The sequence below is a fragment of the Epinephelus moara genome, chromosome 8 (genome assembly GCF_006386435.1).
Source record: "Epinephelus moara isolate mb chromosome 8, YSFRI_EMoa_1.0, whole genome shotgun sequence".
Classification (NCBI taxonomy): Eukaryota; Metazoa; Chordata; class Actinopteri; order Perciformes; family Serranidae; genus Epinephelus; species Epinephelus moara.
Window position 1 is genome coordinate 17,124,874 of NC_065513.1, and position 20,942 is coordinate 17,145,815.

Genomic DNA, 20,942 nt, shown 5'->3' on the forward strand with positions numbered 1-20,942 from the left:
AGGCTATATTGTGGAATGCATTCAGTGGTATGTCTTTTGTAGTAGATGTATTGTGGGATATGTTTTGATGTGTGTATTGTGGTATATGCACTGTGGCATGTGTATAGTGTGTGGATTGTGCTTTATATATTTTATTGTGCCTTCCATGTTTATAGTGTATTGTGGTTGTATGATGTTTTAAACTGTATATTTTCTATAACAATTTAGGTCCACATGTAAAAGCCCAACTAGGCACAAGAGTTGAAAATTAGCAATAGATATAACCTCCTGAGACCCTTCGTCCTTATATGAGGACATCACATTTTGGGTTTTCTTGACCTTATACTTAATTCTACTTAACTTAGACCCGTTGTCCTCGTTCATGGACACTTTTTTTTGTGCCATTTAGTGGTAGTAAGAGCACAATACACTAAGCCATGTAAAAACAAGATGGCAGCCATCTCTGCCAAGTCAGTCTGCAGGTGTTTGTCTTGTGATATGGCACCAAATTTGACCAATTAGCATCAGTAACATTGGGACTTAATTGTTGCCTTGTTTGAGGACATTCACACCACACTTTTGTTAACAATGTTTAGTTTTTTATGTCTACCTAGTTCTTCTGATCCCACATAGCTAGGAGAAATTAAAAATGCACACCAAACAAAAGTGTTTTGGAGGAGGATAAACTCTCAGTCCCATACTCTGTATTGGAAGTATGTTAAATTGCACTGTCCCTATCCAATAAAAAAATGAATGAATAAATAAATACATGAATATAAAAGTAGTCTAATTTCCAAGAATGCCCTCATGTGGGCTTTTTGTATTTTGCATAATTCTCTTATATGACAGAATAAAAATAATCAAGGCACCAAATGTTGATAAAATAATTGGTGTGGTTTCATGCTCCATCCGTCCCTGCTGAATGACTTGCATAAACAGGCCTCCAGCAGGCATGTGAGATACTGCAGTGGTAAATCTCTACACGGCATTCATCGCCGGTAGGGGTCTCCGGCACAGGACAGGGCAAAGTTAGGTCCCAGCCCCACCACATGGGGTGTCACCGTGTCACTGTTGCGCGCACAAGGGGCAGTGTTGGGAAAAGTGAAAAGTCAGCTGTGTAGGAAGACTCCGTAAATCTGTGTGTTTTTTTTCTTTTCTTCCCTACAAGTAGACTTGCTTCAGTCGCGGCTCCCACATCAGAGGAAACGCCGGTGTTTGATTCGGGGCTTGCCTTAATCTCCTGGGAGTTCTCCCCCACCCGGTGGGGCCGTTTTGTTGCCACCTGGATCTGCGCTGTGCTGTTTGGCAGCTTCCGAAGCGATTCCTTCCTTTGCGCTCACTTTAAATTGAGCTAATACGCTGTGCACAGGACTATCTGTGAAGTTGGCAGAAAGCAGGGACGATGTTTTGCCGAAATCAAACGGCGAGAGCAACCGTAGCTCGCGGCTCTGCCCTTGAAATGGAGATACGGCGAGGGAAGTTCAGAAAGAGCGTTTTCCTGGACACATCACAGGTAGACGCAGATTGTCCGCCAGTTATCACCACTGTCTCACCACACACACACACTCAAACAAACAAACACACACATATACTATAGGGGATTCTCTGTTTTCAACTTTGACTGATTTCTCTCTCACACACACACACACACACACTAACTTAGTTGGCACACTTTTAATCTTGTTGTGAAGGCTTTTGAGTTGTGTACCCTGCCTTTTGCTTTGTGCGATATTTTAATTAAACTGCACCGGAGAGCTGAGCTGCTGCGTTCAGGTCCTCAAATTAAAGCTCTTAATTGCAGCATTTACAAACTACTTTGCATTTTACTCCACTCTAAACAAAAAACAATAATATCCCTACAGAGACTTTAAAGTGTGTCTGTGGCACTTAGTAGTGGGTGGGTGTAGTAACTTAAATGTGCTTTATGTTGTCTTCCATCTCCCATGGTGTTGTTTTAATATTCCGAAATGGTTTAATATTGCATAGTTTTGTTGGGATGCTGGCACATTCAGGTGGTTGCTGTCATTTGTTTTTCTCATAATGGCTTATTTTTATTTTAAAAAAAATGCATTATACTTGTGTAATTTTGTTCTCCGGAGATTCCCGCTTCCCTTGGTACTCATCTTGATCAACTGTGCTCACACACTTTCTTTGAGCAACACTGCAACATTTCCAAACTCTTGTGTTGGCTCACTTGTGTGTCTTTTAACTGCTTTAGTTTTGGCTGCAGCATGTGGACAGTCACCCTCAAGGGAACAGTAAGAAAAAAAAGCCTGCATCCAAAAGTTGAGAACTAGGTCAGAGCTGTGTATCCCTCTCAGCTGTTTATCACTGGATTAGAGCTGGTACTCTTCTTCATGCATGTTTTCCTCTTCCTCTCCCTGCAAAGCTCCCATGTCAACATCTGCTTCATATTAGCCACCGTTTGTCGGCAGAGCAGACAGGCTCTGAAGCGGCTTCCAATCCAACCTCTAATTATTTTTACTCACGGGCCACTTTAATACTGTTTTGATGGAAAGTCCTCCCTCTGTCTATCTCCATTCTCTTCCTCTCCCTCTCTCTCAAACACACACACACTTGCCTGTGAGCCATGACAATTTGCATATTACTTTGGTTTCACTTGAGAGTGCTGGTATTTGGTTATTCAGTCAGAAACATCCAGTTTTAGGTGTAAAATTAAACCCACATTTCAGCCGCACAGAGTTGTGGAAGGTCCGAGGATTGTTATGGGGTTACTAGACAGAAAAAAGAGGGATGTGTGTGTGGGGGAAAAGAGTATCAGAGAGAGAAGAGGTGGTGGATTCAATTGTAAGAGGATATTTAAGGAATGTTAATGGTGCGATATAGCAAATGGAAAAGATAGAGTATTGATTCTGTCTCCCTCCTTCGCTCTTTAAATCTCTCTTGCGTTTTCACCCTGCCTATGTGTGTGTGCAGGCATACACATTGTCAACTTATGTGTACTAGTTGTTTATAATTCTTGTCACAGGAAAACACCACTAACCCCCGGAGAGTCAGGCACACTCACATTGATTTGTAGTCAGAATTGCCCTGATCTGGTGTCTGAGCAGCGTGAGTTCATATCTGATGCACAAGTTCATACAGGCCAACAATACATAACACCTCCTGGAGGTGCAGTAGTGTTATTGTATTGAAGTCTGTACAGCAGTGATACTCAACTTATGGTGCACGGGCCATATTTGGCCAGCAATAGGCTGCCAGGGGGCCAGGTGACAATTTCTAACTCTCATTGAAAATGTATTGAGTCGCACTGCTTGTTTTTACTTGGAATGTTAAAAAGGTGGCAGAGTGCGTAAAAACATCGAAATACAGCTTTTTTTTAGCAAATAAAAAATGCCAGGGGAGGACCCTCTGGACCCCCAATGGAGATTCTCCGCTGAGCCTCAACTGCCCTCAAATCCTGGGTTGAATCCAAATGTCAGGACTTCACTGCACTTGCAGAGTCACGGACTTTGCAGGAGCATTCCCAGGAAGTTTTGGAGTGTTGAGGTGTGTCCAAATCCACAAGTTGTTCAGTCCACGAGGGACCTCAAGTGAACTTTCCGCAGACTTCCAGAGACTCTGCTTGGGGTGCAGACTTCACTGATTTAATTACCCACAAATCATTGCAATATGGACGTAACATTGTGGGTTTTTTTTCATAAATGTGTAAAGCAATTATTGCATTAAAACGTTACTTGTATCATGTAGGACCAGAGGTATTATTCAACCACATAATGACACAGAGATATGTATACGTATAGGCTATAAGGTTAGCACAATGAAAATGCATTTTATTATTGTAGCCTACCCTATAGGCTAAAAGCTGTGCAGTGTAATGCAAATAGGCTAAGAAAACTGACAGAATAACAATAAAAGGTCATCCAATAAGCACTATTCAATTTGATTTTATTTTTTAGTCATAGTCCGGCCCTTATTTACAAACATAAGTGTATTTGAATATGTGTAGCCTATATGCTATATAAAAACGTATGAAAATTATTTAGTTCAGTCACAAGAAAGCCTATACATGGGATTTATATATTTGTTATCTGCTGGGACAGATGAACAGACACTATTCATCAACTTGCGTGAGGAATGTGACAGCACTGATCACTGTGTACATACTTGTCGCTTGAATGTTTCCATAGCAACGAGTGAAAGACACTTAAAGCCTGTCTATCAGTGTCTAGAAGTCTCTACTCCCGTAGACTTTACATGATGACAGTGAACACATCACGGTACTTACAACTAAAGTCTCCAAGGGTTTAGTTCACAAGTCCAGAGGGTGGAAATTTGGATTCAACCCTAGAGATGCCCCTGTGTACACCTGATCTGTGTGGGGCTGCTGCAGCTCTTGGCAAAGATCAGTTAAGACAGCAAATGTGTATAGGTTTAACAATTCATTCATTATATAATATATAATGATAATATTAGTTTATTAACTGGCCCCAGGCCCCCTGTCACTTGCAACAGTGGCCCCTGGGCAAAGCAAGTTGAGTTTCCCTGCTGATCAGTATCTCAGACAAGATTAAATGATCTCATGTGTTTTGGGGTTTATTTTCAGATGGTATGACTGGATGATTGTCTTCGGAGCTTGTAAACAGTGTAAGCAATTTTCCTCAGAGGCATTGTGATAAGAGAGATAAGCACATGGTCTTTTTAGGGCAGTGGAGGCAATCACGACCTATCTTATATAATATTTGTATTTATTTGGCCAGTGAGGTTGACTGAGGACTTTTCTTTTTGGGGGAAAAATGAAATTAGAAGCGATAAAAAGGAGACTGACGAGGCGTATACCAGACCTTTACATTAATCTTCATAGATATTCCACCCCTACCTCATATTACTTTCTTCTGTTTAGTCTCTGCATTAGTTATTTATCAGGGTAAAGACTTCCCTTCTTTTCACAACAACAATCATTGCTTCCTTAACTGTGTAATCTGCTCTCTGCTGGTTCTCATACAAGATTAATTTGTGTCTCTGCCTTTGTTGCCAATGCTAATGATCCTCTTTCAGAGACTGAGACTTTCCTCCGGCCCTGTGTGTTAGGGCTCTCTCAGTACCACTGTGGAACCAGTCTGTGGCATTTCAATGAAGCAGGCTACCTCGGTGTGAAAGCACCCCATTTTCACAGCGCCAGGGGATATCATGTTTGTGTGTGTGTGTGTGTGTGTGTGTGTGTGTGTGTGCGTGTGTGTGTGTGTGCGTGTTCATTTGTGCCAACATTTGAGCTTCTTATGTAAATGTGTGTATGTGAAGGTGGTTTGTCTGGAAATTCTGTCGGTCAATGACATGTTATCAGAGAATGAAACACACAATTTTCAAACAGCAGACAGAGAAGGTCTCTTTTGTTGGACTGAGCCCAAAGTGAGCAGTGCCAACTGTGTTTTAAAAAGCCATTTGTATATAGTGGGGCAAAAAAAAAAGTATATTTGGCAGAGAAAAGACACTGGTTAGCGACTAAATCTTACATTAGGCCATAGTCACAACAGAGAGCTATGTATATTTAATTAGCTTCAGAATTTAGCATTAAATACGGTTGTTGTTAAAGGGTCTCTTGTAGCGTTTTGACTGGAGTAAAATGGTAAAAAAAGAAAAAAAGTGTGTAAGTGTGTGTGTGTTAATCTGCCTAGAAGCTGGAGGCAAATGAAGCCAAGAGCATTATTTTGTTAGACTAAATGACTGCTATTATTAATCCAGAGAGAACCAGATTTCTTCAGATTTCTGTGGATTTATGTGCCTAATTACGGCAATCAGTTATGTAAATAAAAGATTAAAACGTTGAAATGGCTGCCAGACATCTAATTTGCCGTTTATGCTTATTATATCCTTGACTAGTTATTGTTTCCATGTGAATATAATTCAAGGGTCTCCATTGTCAAGAGAAGTCCTGACAGTCTGACTCGCTGTGTTCCGACTCTGCATCCACTGAGGTCCTGTGCTGAATCACTCTGCTGTGTGCGCATCACAAATTGACAGGGCAATATGGTCAGAGAGTGGAAGGAGAATGAGAAACCGAGCAAAAGATTGCATGCTCATGGAGCATATGTCCAGAAATCCATTCTGCAGCCGTCTTGTCGATCCTCTGCCTGCCCCTCTCAGTGGGATCAGAGAGGACATCTGCTTTCTGCATCCCTCCTCTCTGATCCACAAGGCCTCCAGTGTGTCTCCGCACTCTGCTCTGTCTTGGCCCTCATCGGCTCTGCTGTTTCAGCTGAAGCCACCCAGGCATGCAGTGGGAGCCTGGGCTAGCGCAGTTATTATCATGGAGGTGGGGATGGAATGTCCTGTATTTCAATGTTCTGACTTATGTTTAACTCAAGGATGGTCCCCACTACTCCACACCACTGTGGCTACCACCAGCTATGCAGGGCCAGGAAGTGGTTTCATGCGTGTGCAATGACACACCCATCCACCCACACTCTCTCCCAGCTTGCAGGCACGTATGGCAAGGTCTGGGAGTCTGCCCATTTGTGTTGAGTAAGAGCTTTAACAGCTTTGGGCTGCGGTTTGGTTGGTTTTGGTGCTCTGCCCTTCTCCACCCTGTAGATCCACACATTCTCACCAGTAAGTATCCAAACTCAACATACTAGTGGCTTTAGTGAAATTTTGGATACTATGGGTGTTCCCCTTTGCTCAGCATATAGTCACCCACCCTGAGAAGAATGTGTTGGTCACACCAGTAGTGCGGTAACTCCTTTCTTCAAATTTGGGCACAGTGATGCAGTGTTTTTTATGCAAAGTCATACAAAAGACGAAGCTCTTATCAGAACTCGGTCCAGCTGGACAAGTGTTTCTCCATATTCTGATATTTCCAGTACGGGGAATATTTTTGCTTTTATCAGTGAAAACTGATATGTCCTGGTGTTATTTCTCCCAAGTCAGAGATATTTTCTAACTGATATGTCTTCTCCAGATGCTCGGATGTATGGTTTATAGTTCACAGAGGCAGGCCTTGCACTGTAGGCAGCCTCATGTTCAGCAGCTTCTCAGTGTGGCTTCTGTAAGTGTTTAATGTGGCCTGGCAGAAAGCTGTGATGAACTAAGCCTGTTTATGTAAGCATATGTTTGCCTCCCCGCATACACCGAGGGAGAGAGGTCATATAGATGTTGCCAGGACGACACTTTTGCCAGCAAGAGGAAGCACCTCAGACCATGAACCCATTGAGAGAAGAGTCGCTTTCAAGGAATGCCAAAACTTCCTCCGAGTCTCCCTCTCTCAGAGAACAATGAGGCATCACTGCACTGCAGCCCAAAACCAAACCCTGTGCTGGGGCTTGAAATGCCAGGGAAGGGGGCTCAGAGGCCTGGAGGTTCTTAAGAGTGGATCCATTTTAACAGATTTCAGTGCAAGACTGGCGTGTAAGAGTTCAGTGAGAGAGTTATGATATAAGATTTGTAGCCCAATCTTCCAAATTAGTGTGGGACTACCCAGTAGTGCTTAAATCTGTATGAACTTTAAAGTGTGCGTCTGCTGCCTCAGGGCTTTTTGGCGAGTTGAACACTGCAGGGGTGCAGGAGAGATGCCAGGGAAAAGTTTACCCCATCCAAGACCCTTCCTCTCAAACAAAGCTCGACCACTGGAGCTTTCTGCTTGGAGGCTTTCTTGGTATGCTGAGGGATATTTTAACTAGCAAATGTTTAACTTTTTTTTATTACACCGGCTTTGTGTTTACATCATTGTGGAGCACTGTTCCCACTCCTGCCTTTGAGTGCTAGCACAAATGAAAAATTGTTTAATCTCAGTTTCTTCAAGCCGTGAGTAAACTTCAAAATTCAGCCAATGTCCTGCTATTGTTCCCATGGTAATGACTGGACTGTTTGCCTAATAAGTTTGGTGAAAGAGAGAACAAAGCCTTATTGTTCAAATATTTAATAAAGATTCTAACTTCTCTCACTATTGAATGAATTCACACACACACACACACACACACTCTTTATCTTTTTATGCAACTAGGCAAGGTTATGCTGCAGTTTATTATTTAACACAATAGGCCTATTGTTTGTAGAGAAATTTCATACATCAAATGTAATTCACGTAATGCCCTTGCTGTGAGGCAGTGATAATCTCTTTCGGTCTTTAATTTGTTAATTTTCACCGTGGGCTATCTGAACAACAGCTGACGAACGTCATATACTGTAGGTTTGCTCACTTGTTGTGGGGCCTCAAAAGCTCTGACGGTCTCTGTTCTTTCCTATTTCATCCACCCACACACAGCATTAGTCTCATAGTTAGCGGATGTCCTCCTGCACTGGGCCTTCAAGGACAGCACTTTCCTTCACAGCCTTATCTTATCTAAGTCCCACTGACCGGACATGCTGGACAACTTATTTGCTGCTTTGTTACAGATGCCATTCAGCTACTTAATTCCAGGGGCCTCATTAAAGACAGAAAAGATAGATTTCCAAACTGCTTGACCTGTCTTAACTTCAGTTTTAAAGACAGGAAAATTCCTGTCTTCCCATTACAGAAGCAATTCCTAAACTCATGGCGGTGCCCTATCCTATCTAAGACCTCCTAACTTATCTTAACTTAAAGGTCCAGTGTGCAGGATTTGGGGGGATATATTGGCAGAAATTTTTCCTGTAGTTTATAATCACCTGAAAATAAGAACTGTTGTGTTTTTGTTACCTTAGAATGAGCCATTTATATCTACGCAGGGAGCATGGAGTCTGCATGTGCACCTCCATGTTTCTACAGTAGCTCAGATTGGACAAACCAAAACTGGCTCAAGATAGGACCATTCCAGTTTTTCTGTTTTTACGCTGGCCACCATAGGTAGCAGCCCCTCTGCGTCGAGCCAAACACCATTGGAAAACAACTGATTTTTAATCTGAAACGGCTTTATTCAGTGCTTTTATCAGTTTAAACCCCTGGTTACGCTTGTTTTGGAGAGGAAGAGACCTCTCTGAATATTTCGGCTCCTGTAAAAACCTCCTAAAAGTCTTGATCTTTAATCATCAGAGGAAAAAGGTGAGCGCACATTAGCAGGTGCTGGGCTAGGAGCCCCTCTATCGTGAGCTGAACAGAGTTGGGAGAAATACTGATTTGTAAAATGATACTGCTTTATTCAGTGTTTTTACCAGGTTTAACCACTTGGTGTGTTTGATTTGGAGAGCAGGATAAAGCTCCTGGTAAAAAAAAAAACCCTGAAGGAATTGTAACTGGGAGGTTATGCTTGACACACGGGATAAGTTTCAGCTCTTCAGGTCTTCATTGCTGCACAGTAAATGAATATAGAGTGGACTGCCTCTGTGTGAGGGCCATACATGTTTTTAGGCGTAAGTGTTTCGGCCGTGGAATGTGGTTAGTGGCCTGCGGGTCCGTGTGGCAACTGGTGTCAGGGTGCAGTCTAACAGCTGAGGGTCTGTTGCTGATGTTGCATGTGAACTTCACCCAACCACAGACACAGTACATTCTCTTGTGTGTCACAGGACTTGACTCTGAACAAGGAGTTATTAGAGAGAGCAAAGATAGATAGCGGACGTGTATGTACACATACACTCGCACAGGAAGTGAGTCACACATACTGTCAGTATCCACTTCACAGATGTATGGCTGCACATCTACAACCCTCCTTACTGTTCTGTTATGAATAAAAAAGCTGCTGTTTTGAACTCTTCATTAGTCATTCATGGTAACTGCATTTCATCAGCCTCTGTTTCACACACACACCTTCAGACAGTGACTAAGCAGCAGTGTCTCCTTGAGCAAGGTCCATTGCATATTATCAGACACAGACAGGCTTTGTTCACACACTGTGCGCTGTCCCGAGCGAGGCTGTCACTGGCAGTGACTCGGTTAACGGACAGATGGAGAGATAGATGGAGGTGGCGCAATCACTGGATACTTTCCCACTCCCCCAGATGGGAAACTTCCTCCATGCATCATCAAACCTGTCTCATTCAGTTACCACCTTGGTTAGTGAAGTGGATAATGCTTTTGAATGAGAGTAACTCAGAACTGTTGCCATGCGAGTCCTTTCTTGTCTCCCTATTTTTACTGGGTAATACTGGAGAAATATGACAGTGGGATGATTTGGGTGCAGCCCTAGTAGTAAAGTATGCTATCTCAGACAATATGAATGACAGTGAGCCAGAATTAGAGGTATATAAGAAACTAGATGAGGTTGTAAATGATGTAAATACGGTAAGACGATGTTTGTTTCTTCCAGATTAAAGATAATGAAAATGGTTGACATTAAAGAAACATGCCACAGCTCTATATACTGCCTCTGTGAGCTTTCACGTCCTTCCACCGTTTCATTCTCCCCAATCTATCAACCTCAATGCCTCCCTTCCCCAGGAGAGCCATAATATGTGGGCCACACCACTTGTTTGAGGCTCAGGTCCCAAGATATAGCCGGCAAGAAAATTGGCCTTGTAGGGCTAACCCACTTTCTTGATCCAGATTACACTGAGGAAGTCCTCCTTTGTCTCTACCTCTAGACAGCCATAGAAGATTACTGTTTGTTTTATGTCCCTTTATCTCTCAATCTATTTTCACTCTTTGTCTTTGGATGCGCAACCCACCGGAGAGACCTTAACCTAAAGCCGTGGAGCTCTGCGCTAACAGACTGTAAAACAGAACTTGACTGCCTCATGCCAAAGGTATCTTCTTCCCTGCGAACATAAGACCCCCACTGTGTGCTGCTCTGTTAAACATTGACAAAAAGGACAGCCACCCACACACAAATACACACACACAGAGATTCCAATGCGTGGTTTCATTTACAGTCCAGGACACTTGTTGTCAGCCCCCCTTGACTTATCACACAGGGCTTAGAAACATGAGAGGCTTTGTCTCTATGTGGAAAAATGCCATTCTGTGCTGGACACTTTTAAGAAATAGTTGGAATAGTTGGGCTGGTAAAACATAGATTTTATTTCCATTTTTTCCATTGTCCCTTGTAAATCTTGCTGGTGTTATCACAATAAAGATGGCCGGTGGGGTTGCAGCAGTATACCATAAAACTGTAAACCCTGATATAAAAAATTGAAGGTTATCTTCCGTGTATATTTGCTTATTTACGGTATTGTAAAAAATGTAAAAGGATGGAGAATCGCACCTGTGCATCTCCTTTCCTGCTGTCAGACTTTTTACACATACTTCTATTTTAAAAAATGGCTTCAAGGTTCAAGTGTTTGTTCAGCCAGGAACATTCCTTTCAGGGTCATTGTAACTAATGGTAATAATAATTGTGTAATACTGCATACTGATTAGTATGAAATTGTGATATTTTTTCAAGATGGTTATCATACTGTGAAACCTCACACTGTTGCAACCCTACAATGTAGATATGTCTAGGTTTTGTTGCATTTTGTATGAACATGCAATCCAAACGAGTCAAAGTTGACCTACAGTTGAAATATATCGTCAACACTTTACAATAAGGTACATTAACCCAGATAGGTGGTGAAAAAAAATCACTTTGCACTCCGTATGAATCCATTACAACACTGTATGCTCTAAGTTTAGCCTGCAACTTCACCAGGGACAAGTCATTAACCTTCAAGTCCACGTGGCCATTAAGGCTGAAGAATATGGGGCATGTCTATGTCACCTGACTATGCTACATCTTTTCTACTGTTCCCTCTATTCCAGGCTCTTCTTCTTCTTCTTTTTTTGGACAAAGAGGCTTTTTATCCCCTGATCACATACCTACCTGACTTTATTGTGAAATGGATGGAGTCAGGGCCCCTCTTTCATGCGGAGGAATGCGCTGTGAAAGGAATCAATACGGAGGAATGTTTAGAGGTGTGTGTGTGTGTGTGTGTGTGTGTGTGTGTGGGAAGGTGTGTTGCGCATGCCTGTTCCTGCACTGATTTGGACTATTGTTTTCATTTTGTGCAATCTCGCAGTGATGAGTTCAGGCTAAGTCACCCGCCCGCTCTCTGTGAACTGTGTGTAATAACCAGCTGTAGGTGTTTAGTTGATGGATGTGAGTATTGACTCTTAGTGCCAAATAATTCAGCGTGGCATTAAGTCTAATTTAAAGCCGCATCTTAGAGAGGAAAGAGGGAAAGGGCAAACGGGCACAACCACCAATGATGTTGCTCTTTGTTTTGATGGTGCCGAGCAGGTGTTTGACTTTATGAGAGCAGATGGGTCTATTATGCATGTCTGCCTTCCCTGCATGCTGCATAGTGTACTCGTCCCTGCCAGCATGGCTGTGTTTTAATGTGTTTGTTTACTGGGCCCAGTGGCAGACGGTGTGGTGTCAGATCTTGTTGTATCGTTGTGTTGTTCCTGCTGTCTCAGCAATTACTTTTATCGTGTCTGTCGCCAGGTTTCCATTATTACCTGAAGAAAAAGAAAGCGATCAGCTTGTTTAGATGTTCAATCAGGTCGATTTGGATCCTTAAAGGAGCACTTCACCCTCAAAATGACCATTTGTATATCAATTACTCACCCTGTGCTATGTTTGAATTCTTAAAGAAAACTTGTTTTTCACGCACACCTCAAAAGTGAGCATTCTTGATGAATTAAGGTTAAAGGGGACCGTGTTTAATGACAGCAAAACTACACCATTTACACATTCTCTCACAACCCGAGCAGTATAATCCAGGTCTCATTTATCCAGCTGAATGCTAAGTACTTCACAAACACATGCATTTTTGCTAAAACCTACTATTTAAGAGCCTTTTCACACCTGAATGTCCAAACCAAGGTTCACACTTTTGGTACAAGTACATTGAATACATTTAATCCAGTTAGGTTTGGTTCCATATTGCAATAATGCACACTAAAAGACTATACATGACATACTTATGTCACCCATGTGAGCCACTCCCCCGTCCTCCTCCTCTCTTCATCCTCTCGTAAAATAATTAAGTGTCAGAGTTTTTGTGAGTTTTTCCAGTTGACTCTTTATAAACTCATATACTGCAGCTCATTTTGCTATGTTGCATTGTTCATGGACAAACTGAAACCCACACTGTGCATTTACTACCACTTGACAACTTTTCTGTTAATGTCTCCTTTGCTCTGAACTGTGTGTGTGAGTGCAGCCGCCAACATCATCTCTCTGTTGCTCAGCCACACACACACACACACACACACACACACACACACACACACACACACACACACGATGCACTGAGGCACTACACTACTCTCATCACATGACGATAGCCTTGCAGAAATCTGGTGTGAAAAAATGTTTTCACACCAGAAATGAACCATGGTTGAGTTTGATCCGGACCGAGCCAACCTCTTTTTGTCAGACCAAGGTTCACACCTGTAATTTTGGTTCAGATCAAACTGAAAAGTCTGAAAGTCCAGGACCTAACAAGGCAGGTGTGAAACGGTCCTTAAACACTTCAGTATATGAGTAGCGCCTGAACAAGTGTGTGCATTAGAACTCGTGCACTCATTGAGCAGAGTTCACACATGCGCGCTTGTTTTAGCTTTTAGCACAGATGCACGACTTTAGGAAGTACTGAGCACACAGTTGGATAAACAGGATTTGGATTATACTGCACAAGTTGTGTGACAGTTTGTAAATGGATGTTTTGATATAGTTGTGCTGTTGTTAAAAGCGGCCCCCAGTTCAATTCATCAAGAATGTTTGCCATTTTTGAATTCTTCGTTCACCGTTGAGGCATGTGAGAAAAAAACATTTTCTTCAATAATTCAACATAACACGAGGGCGAGTAATTGATCTACTAATATAATTTTGTAGATGAAGTGTTCCTTTAATCACCTATCCTGAAGGTATAAATGAAACTGTGCATGCCTCTACGAGCACACCATGAAATATAAAGGGTAGACAAAATTAACTTTTATGAAAAAATGCCTTAAATGTTGAAGTAACAATCACTTGAATGCCAGTTAGCGCCATTTGTCAGCACTAAAAGAGGTGTGACAGTCAGCACTTAAAAATGTGACTGAAGCATAAGAAGAATCATCAGTTTTCAAATGAGGTGCATTAGTTAAAAAAGCTGTAATTTATATTTAATGTGTTGAATTGGAAACACTCTCAAAACTTGCAACACTACAAACTGCACAGTTAAACGGGTATTTCACAGTAACCAAATTTGACGCACCTTTGTTGCAGTGTTTGCAGTGGTACGTTCCTGTATATCACACCTACATATAACCTAATTACAGTTTAAATGATTATTCAATTACAGAGCAAATCTGATGAGCCTTTTTTCTTTACTATTTCCTACCATTTAATAGACTACATAACTAAAATCAAAGAAAAAAATGGATTAATTGACTACAAAATTAGCAGCCATGTAAATATACAGTGTATAGGGCACAATATACACACTCAAGCATACAGTATTCATATGTTGCTTTGTACTGTATGTGTAAATGTACTCCAGACTCAGATCTCACTGGGGGATTCCCCATAGTTGTGACTAGCCAGCCAGATGAGAAAACCAGCTGACGAAGTCATGTTTGCTGCTGATGATGTTGGTGATGGTTTTTTTTCTTGTTTTTTTTTTTAGATAATTACCATTTTAAACGTGTTCTTAAAAGCAAGACAACTGAAATACCACCAATAAACGTTTTTATTAGACATAAATTCAATTATAAATTTAATTCAAACCTGAACATGAGCATAACTCCACATGTTGATGGGTTCATAAAAAAAAAAAAATGACCAAGGGTAAAATATCTCAATTAATTTAAAAAATGAAATCAATAACCGGAATGACTCGCTCTTATATTGACCTTGTTCAGTCAAATGCCTCATTAGACGTTCTTTTTGCTTCACTCCTCGCTGACTAGAAATCAGTAACCTTAAGAGATGTTCGGCTTGTCAGTTTGAGATATGGTTTCCCTGATGTCTTCTCTGCAGATGTTTACATTCTTGTATCGTTTCTGCAGATGTTTACATCTGTGGTTTCTGTTTTAGATTTTACCCAGACAGACTTTAACTACAAACAGCAGCGTCTCACTGTGAAAAAAAACTAAAAATATTTATTATGGTCTGGCAGAAGTGACCTCACAGCAAATAAAAGTGAGGAATTTAGCTTCTTTTTTTAAACCTGACTTTTATATATGGAACAATGGTTTTGTTCTGTCTCTCTTTGTGTCTGTGCTTCTCTTCACAGCTGCCTGTCATGTCTGTGGATCTTCGTCATGTCTGGTTTAACTTGGGCAGGAAAACTAGTTCATTAGCTTCTTACTCAGTCTGTTCTCTTTATTATGGACACAAACCTCAACTTAATGTGTCATTGCTGTTACTATTATTGTTACTATCATTGAAGATCTTCTATGCAGGATTTTCTCACACAGAATAATCCTTCTCAGTCATCACTTATGACTCACTATAAGTGTGTGGCAGTGTGTTTTTCTGCAGAGACTCTGCCCTCTGCCTGTATGTTCTTATTTTCTCTTTCTATTTTCTGTGTTCAGGACCTTTATGGGAATGTACCCCCACAGCATTCAGGTGAGGTTAGGGCTGTATAAAAACGTAGCAACCAGATGCCAGACTGGAAGCAGCTGTAATCAAAGAGGCACAGAAAAAAAAGCAAATATAGCGAGGTGAAACCCCAAACAAGAATGAATCTGGAGTTGGCTTTTACCATCATTTTTGCTGGCAAGAGTATTTGCAAACAGTAACGGACAATTCTGGATAGTATACCTTTCATAATACCTAGCAAATAACTGTAAATTCCCTGTTTATTAAATTGTGTTTAACATGGTGGCACATCTCGCTGTGATGCTCTTTCTGCCCTGCAGAGGGAGCCATTGCTCTATTTCAGATCCTGCAGCAGCCCAAGAGACGAGACGTGCCTTCTTTATCACCTCTCCCTGACAAATGATATTCTCTTTATAATCACCTCACTGTCATTAACAGTAATTTTAGAAAACGCATTCACATGATTAACTACTAAATGAATAGCCTCCGTGTACATATCCTCTTAAATCCACACATATCTGTCTCTGATATTGCACCGCCTGCACTCCTGAGGGTAGAAATCAATGGAGATGAATTGCCTAACGAGTAAGTTTCTTTCACTGAGCTACCCGGTCCTTCAGAGTGATGGGATGCTGCAGTCTCCTGTGACCGGCTGAGGTAGCGTTCCTGAAAGTCAGCAATGATTCTGGGCAGCAGCCACAGTGTGCTCTGCTTTATCTGCTTACTCCTGACATGCTGCACAACTGTCTCTACTGTATGTGTGTGTATGGCTGAGTGCTTGAGGCTGTTTTTCCTTTAGTATGTTGAGAAATAAGATGGCCCCTCGAACCAGGTGCTAAAAAGACTCCCTGTTCTATTATTACAGTGTGTGATGAGGCAGGCTACTCCCCCAGCTTTTCTTAGCTAATCCACAGACTGTGACGCATACATCCTTTTCCTCAATATGGGATTTCCTGTAGGAGAAGAACACCATTTACATGATTTGTGGGTCCATTCCTGACATTTCATTTGCAATATTACTCAAAGCTTGATCACAGGTATAGAGCTGAGCGTTGTTTACGACATGCATCGTGATAACATCCCCTGTATCTAAGCTTAAAGAAGAAGTTAGATCACTCAGACATTACAGACTGAAACTGATACACCTAATAACAAGGTACAGCGTCATTGAGATTTACAGTGTCATTACTTCGTCTCTGTGTCTGAGTTATGACTGCGTAGCTGTCAGCGCAGGTTTTTCATGCTCTATAACTGAGAACTGACCTCCAGGGGGAATTTCTCCATGATACGTCTGGTTTCACAGCTCGTCACATGCTGCTGTCATCAAGTCAAACAGATGTGACCCGGTGTCTGCTGTAACACAGCCGAGTAACTGAAATCCTGTGATATTCAAATCTGTCGAGGCTGTTGTGACGCACGTTTTACGGGAACAGATTTGTAACCTGGTGGTTTGGCAGAGTGTGTGTGGCTATAAATCTGTTGAAAAATGCCTCTTATTCCCTCACTGTCCTTGTGCAATCAAATGTCTGAGAGTGTACTGAGAGAAAGCTTTGCAATAAGTCATATTTTACTTCTTTGCCCTCTGTGTGAAACAGTAGGGAGGACGTTTGCTTGGCAGGCCGTAATCAGTCAGACAAACCTGGATTGTCTTGTATTTTAAGACACTTCTGCCACAGTTTCTTTTATGTGTGTGTGTGTGTGTGTGTGTGTGTGTGTGTGTGTGTGTGTGTGATGTTCACATGGTTCCCAGAGTGTTTGTTTATGTCTGTTTATGTCAGGGTGTGTATTTGTGTGTGTAAGTGTAGGCTTGCATCTGTATGTCTCAGAAGGCGAGTGGGAGCCGTGGTGTGGGTGGGGTTCAGTTTTCAGATTGGGTCTAGATGATAGTCAGAGCTCTTTGTTGTGGTTTGGGGCCCGGCTGGCCAGGGGCCCTCTCCTGTTTCCCTGCCCTGTTCTGCCGCCACACTGTGAGTTAGACTAAAGACAGCTTTTAACCTTTAGCACAGACTCTACAGTTGGGAAGATAAAAGGTGGCGTTGCTATCTGTGGCTATAAGATAGTGCTGATTAGAAGATAAAGATGACATTTGTATGATAATCATCTGTGTGTTTGTTTTCTTTGTACTCTTCAGAGTGTCATGTGGATCTTCTCAGGGCTCTTTTTTGGCTTTTGTACACTGCCTGTGTGAACACTGGGTATACTCTTTATACTGGCACATATGGTGTCTGGTGATATTACAGGATAATTAGGATTTATCACAACTAGGGTCTTATTTTCCATCCCAATCACCAGAATAAATGTTGGCATCTGCAAACCACAGGTGTGTTAAACTTGTACAATTCATATGTAGCAGATCCGTATTCAACTTTACATTTTGATACATTTCAGTTTTCAATTTTATGTTTTGAAGTTGACAATGGTTATGTTTAGGCACAAAAACCACTTGGTTAGGGTTAGGAAAAGATTATGTTTAGTTGCTGCAATCAGGGATGCAAATGTCCTGAACTTTCATGGAAAAGTACCCACTTTTGAAAAGTACCCACTTTCTGCCGCGCTTTAGAAAGCAGAGCTAGATGATAAACAAACATGGCAGCACACCTGTAAGGTAAGACAACTCGTTTACATGTCGTTTTCTATATGTTCTCTGACATTTATCCTAACGATATGAGGTGGTCTTGTGGAAAAAAAGCTTGTTTAGTGGACTAACTTTGCACTTGAAGGTTGCCCGTTCACTTACGTTTTAACAGGTCTGACGCTACTAATGCGCCCCGGCTGTATCTAGGCTAACGGCTAACATGCTAACTATTATTTTTATGTCACTAGTCACTTGAAACAAATTTAGGACGATAGGAGACAGGTTGAAATAAACCGAAATTTCCCTTTAGTCTAGAACAGTGGTTCCCAACTGGTGGGCCACGGTCCAAGTGGGTCATGGGTTCATTCTGAATGGACTGCAAGTGCAAATGTGTTAAGTTTGTAAAAAACACTTTATTCTGAAGTACGGTGAATTTTCAGCACAGAGCTTTTACTTTGAAGTACCATTTCCTGCTATGGAGTGAGTGACTAACGAACAGCTACTTAACAGAGACCCCAAACTAGCTCGATGTCATGGCCAAATGCAAGTATGATGCTGAATATATTAGAGTGTGTGAACCTTGAACTAATGACCAAAGAGAAATCTTTACCCCGTGTTTGGACCAGTTGAGAACCACTGGTCTCCAACAGTGGTCTGCCGCTGTTTGAAGCTTGGCAGTCGTCTCACCTAGATGTCACACCATCCACCATCCCCTCCACCTCCTGATGACAAACTCAGATCACATACATGTATGCTGAACTACGTCACTTTGCAAATGTTGATATGATACATAGGAAACATACAAATGTGACATATCCGTGATTTGCAGGAACATTCAATGCCAACACTTTATTTCTGCGACAGGGCTGTATTTTCATAGCTTTTGCCTTTGTTCTTATTGGTAATGGTAATTATTACAGTCAATTCACCAAGTTAATTGCTGAGATCTGGAAATGACGCATTATCCAAGAAAAAAAAAAGATGGGACAAGAAACCTGAGGCCAATCATACAGGTTGTAAACAGAACTTGTCTGTGAAAGTTTGCAGACCTACGCCACGGTTCAACTTTGACGTTTGGCATAGTTGTGCAGTACTAAATGTTACTACAAACATTTCCACTCACTCTTGGGTTCAACTCCCATAAATTGGTCTCAATTGTACGTCTGAAATGTCGGCTTGTTTACCATTTGATCATTTGAAAACTTGTTTTTCTTGCACTATCAGATTTGCCCTATTGCATTCGTAGATCTTGGCAAGCAGTTTGATGACTAAGGTGTTATAGCTGATCGAAAATGATGAGCAACAAATGTGAGAGCCAAGTTGTGACAAACAAAATGATCCATGAATATTTCTTACATTTTAAATGAGACAGTGTTTTTAGTCTTTCACTTTCATCTTCTTCTCATCGCTGTCATCTTTTATTAATTTTTTTTAAACAATTGTAAACAGTTTGTCTCAATGTCCTTTCCTTCCGACTTTAACTTACCTGCAGTCAGGTAAAACACAAAGACAAAGATGTCGGCACACGGACTCTGGAACAAAAAAACATAATAAAATGCACGATTAAGTGACAACAGAAAACCATCATCATCGGCCTCCAGTAGTTAAATGGGCTACTAATCATCAGTTGGGTCATAGTGAGCATTTAACAATTTGGTAGTCTGAGTAATGAAGGCATTATTCAGCCTGTTAGACCTGGCCACTGGAAGTCTACATCTCTTTCTAGAGGGTACAAGTTCAAAGTCTCCATGCAGAGGATTTCGGATTCATGCTCACTTCATTGCGGTCCACCTGACTGTGCAACAAGTGATGCTTTAAAAGATTCAAATATCAATCTGCCTCAAAATGACTACCTTTTCTTACCTCCACTGCAATGACTATACATAAGACACGCCTGTAATATATTTTTGGCTTTTTGCTAGGTAACCCTCAGCTCCAACTCCAGCATGTTTTCCCTTGCTGATAAGGTGTACGGACAGGAAGTTTTCCATATTCCTCCTCACATCCGTTCAGAAACAAGAAACGTACCGGCTATTGTCTTGAAAGCAGGCCAGCCCTCTCAGAACCTGTTACGCAAGGGTCAGTGTGTGTGTGTGTGTGTGTGTGTGTGTGTGTGCTTCGGCAAAAGGATTTTACCCAAATTTTCTAATCTCTTCATGGAACAAGAGATTCCTGTCAGTGTTCTGTTTATCTAATCCTCCCTCTGTTTTGATCAAACCTCAGCGTTAGAGTTGGATTAACTGATTGTGTAATATATTGGTTTCACTCCTCCCTTGTGGCAGCCAATTAGCACATCTGGCCCCGCTACAGTCAGACCAAGCTGCTAATCCACCATCCCATCAGTAGGTAATCACCATTAAACGTAGCAAAAATCCCAGTCAGGCCCAAAGCTGTCAGACCTCTGCACTAACAGCTAATCTAGTGTCTCTGAATACCTGAGTTTGCCTTGTCCTCTGTGGCTCCAGGCCAAGACGCAGTGATGCTCAGTGTTTGAGCTAGCCGCCTGCCTGCCTCTCTGCCAGCGTGCCCTGTCATTGAGATAATAGCTGTTTTTCTGTCTGTTTTTGTTCAGCCTCTAGGCTTTTGTCACAATGTGTCAGTCTTTGTGTTTTACTGCAGGGAGATTTACCTGCAACATGTTCTGCTTCAAGGAGCTGCCGCTGGTGTAAAAGAGAGACTAAAAGAAAGACTAAATGGATTAAGTGGCTCTGGAATAACACATTGTTGCTCCTGTTGCTTATTCATTTTTCAAAAAAACACCCACATGTATCAATGTAGAGGTGAGAGCAGCTGTGAGGAAAAACTATCATGTCATTAAAGGCCTGTTTTCACACAATCCACTGTAGTGTTCAAGGTGTTTGAGTTCTTGTTAGGTGAATATTTTTCCAGTTCAGCAGCATGCTGGATCGACTTTCAGAGGGGATCAACTGGATATGAATCTACACTCAGTGAATTGTGAATCGAAGGCACACACATGTACACGCACACTCCCAGAATGTTTTGTG

General features: G+C 41.7%; 1 protein-coding gene across 2 annotated transcripts in view; it reads left to right on the forward strand.

The window, feature by feature from the left end:
• Positions 1 to 1,057: 1,057 nt before the first annotated feature.
• Positions 1,058 to 20,942, forward strand: part of rtkna (rhotekin a) — a 69,389-nt gene continuing 49,504 nt past the window's right edge. For both annotated transcript variants that reach the window (XM_050051763.1, XM_050051766.1), the window contains exon 1: positions 1,058 to 1,492. In XM_050051763.1, coding sequence (XP_049907720.1) covers positions 1,382 to 1,492 — 111 coding nt within the window. In that variant the 5' untranslated portion in view covers positions 1,058 to 1,381. The remainder of the gene's footprint in view (positions 1,493 to 20,942) is intronic.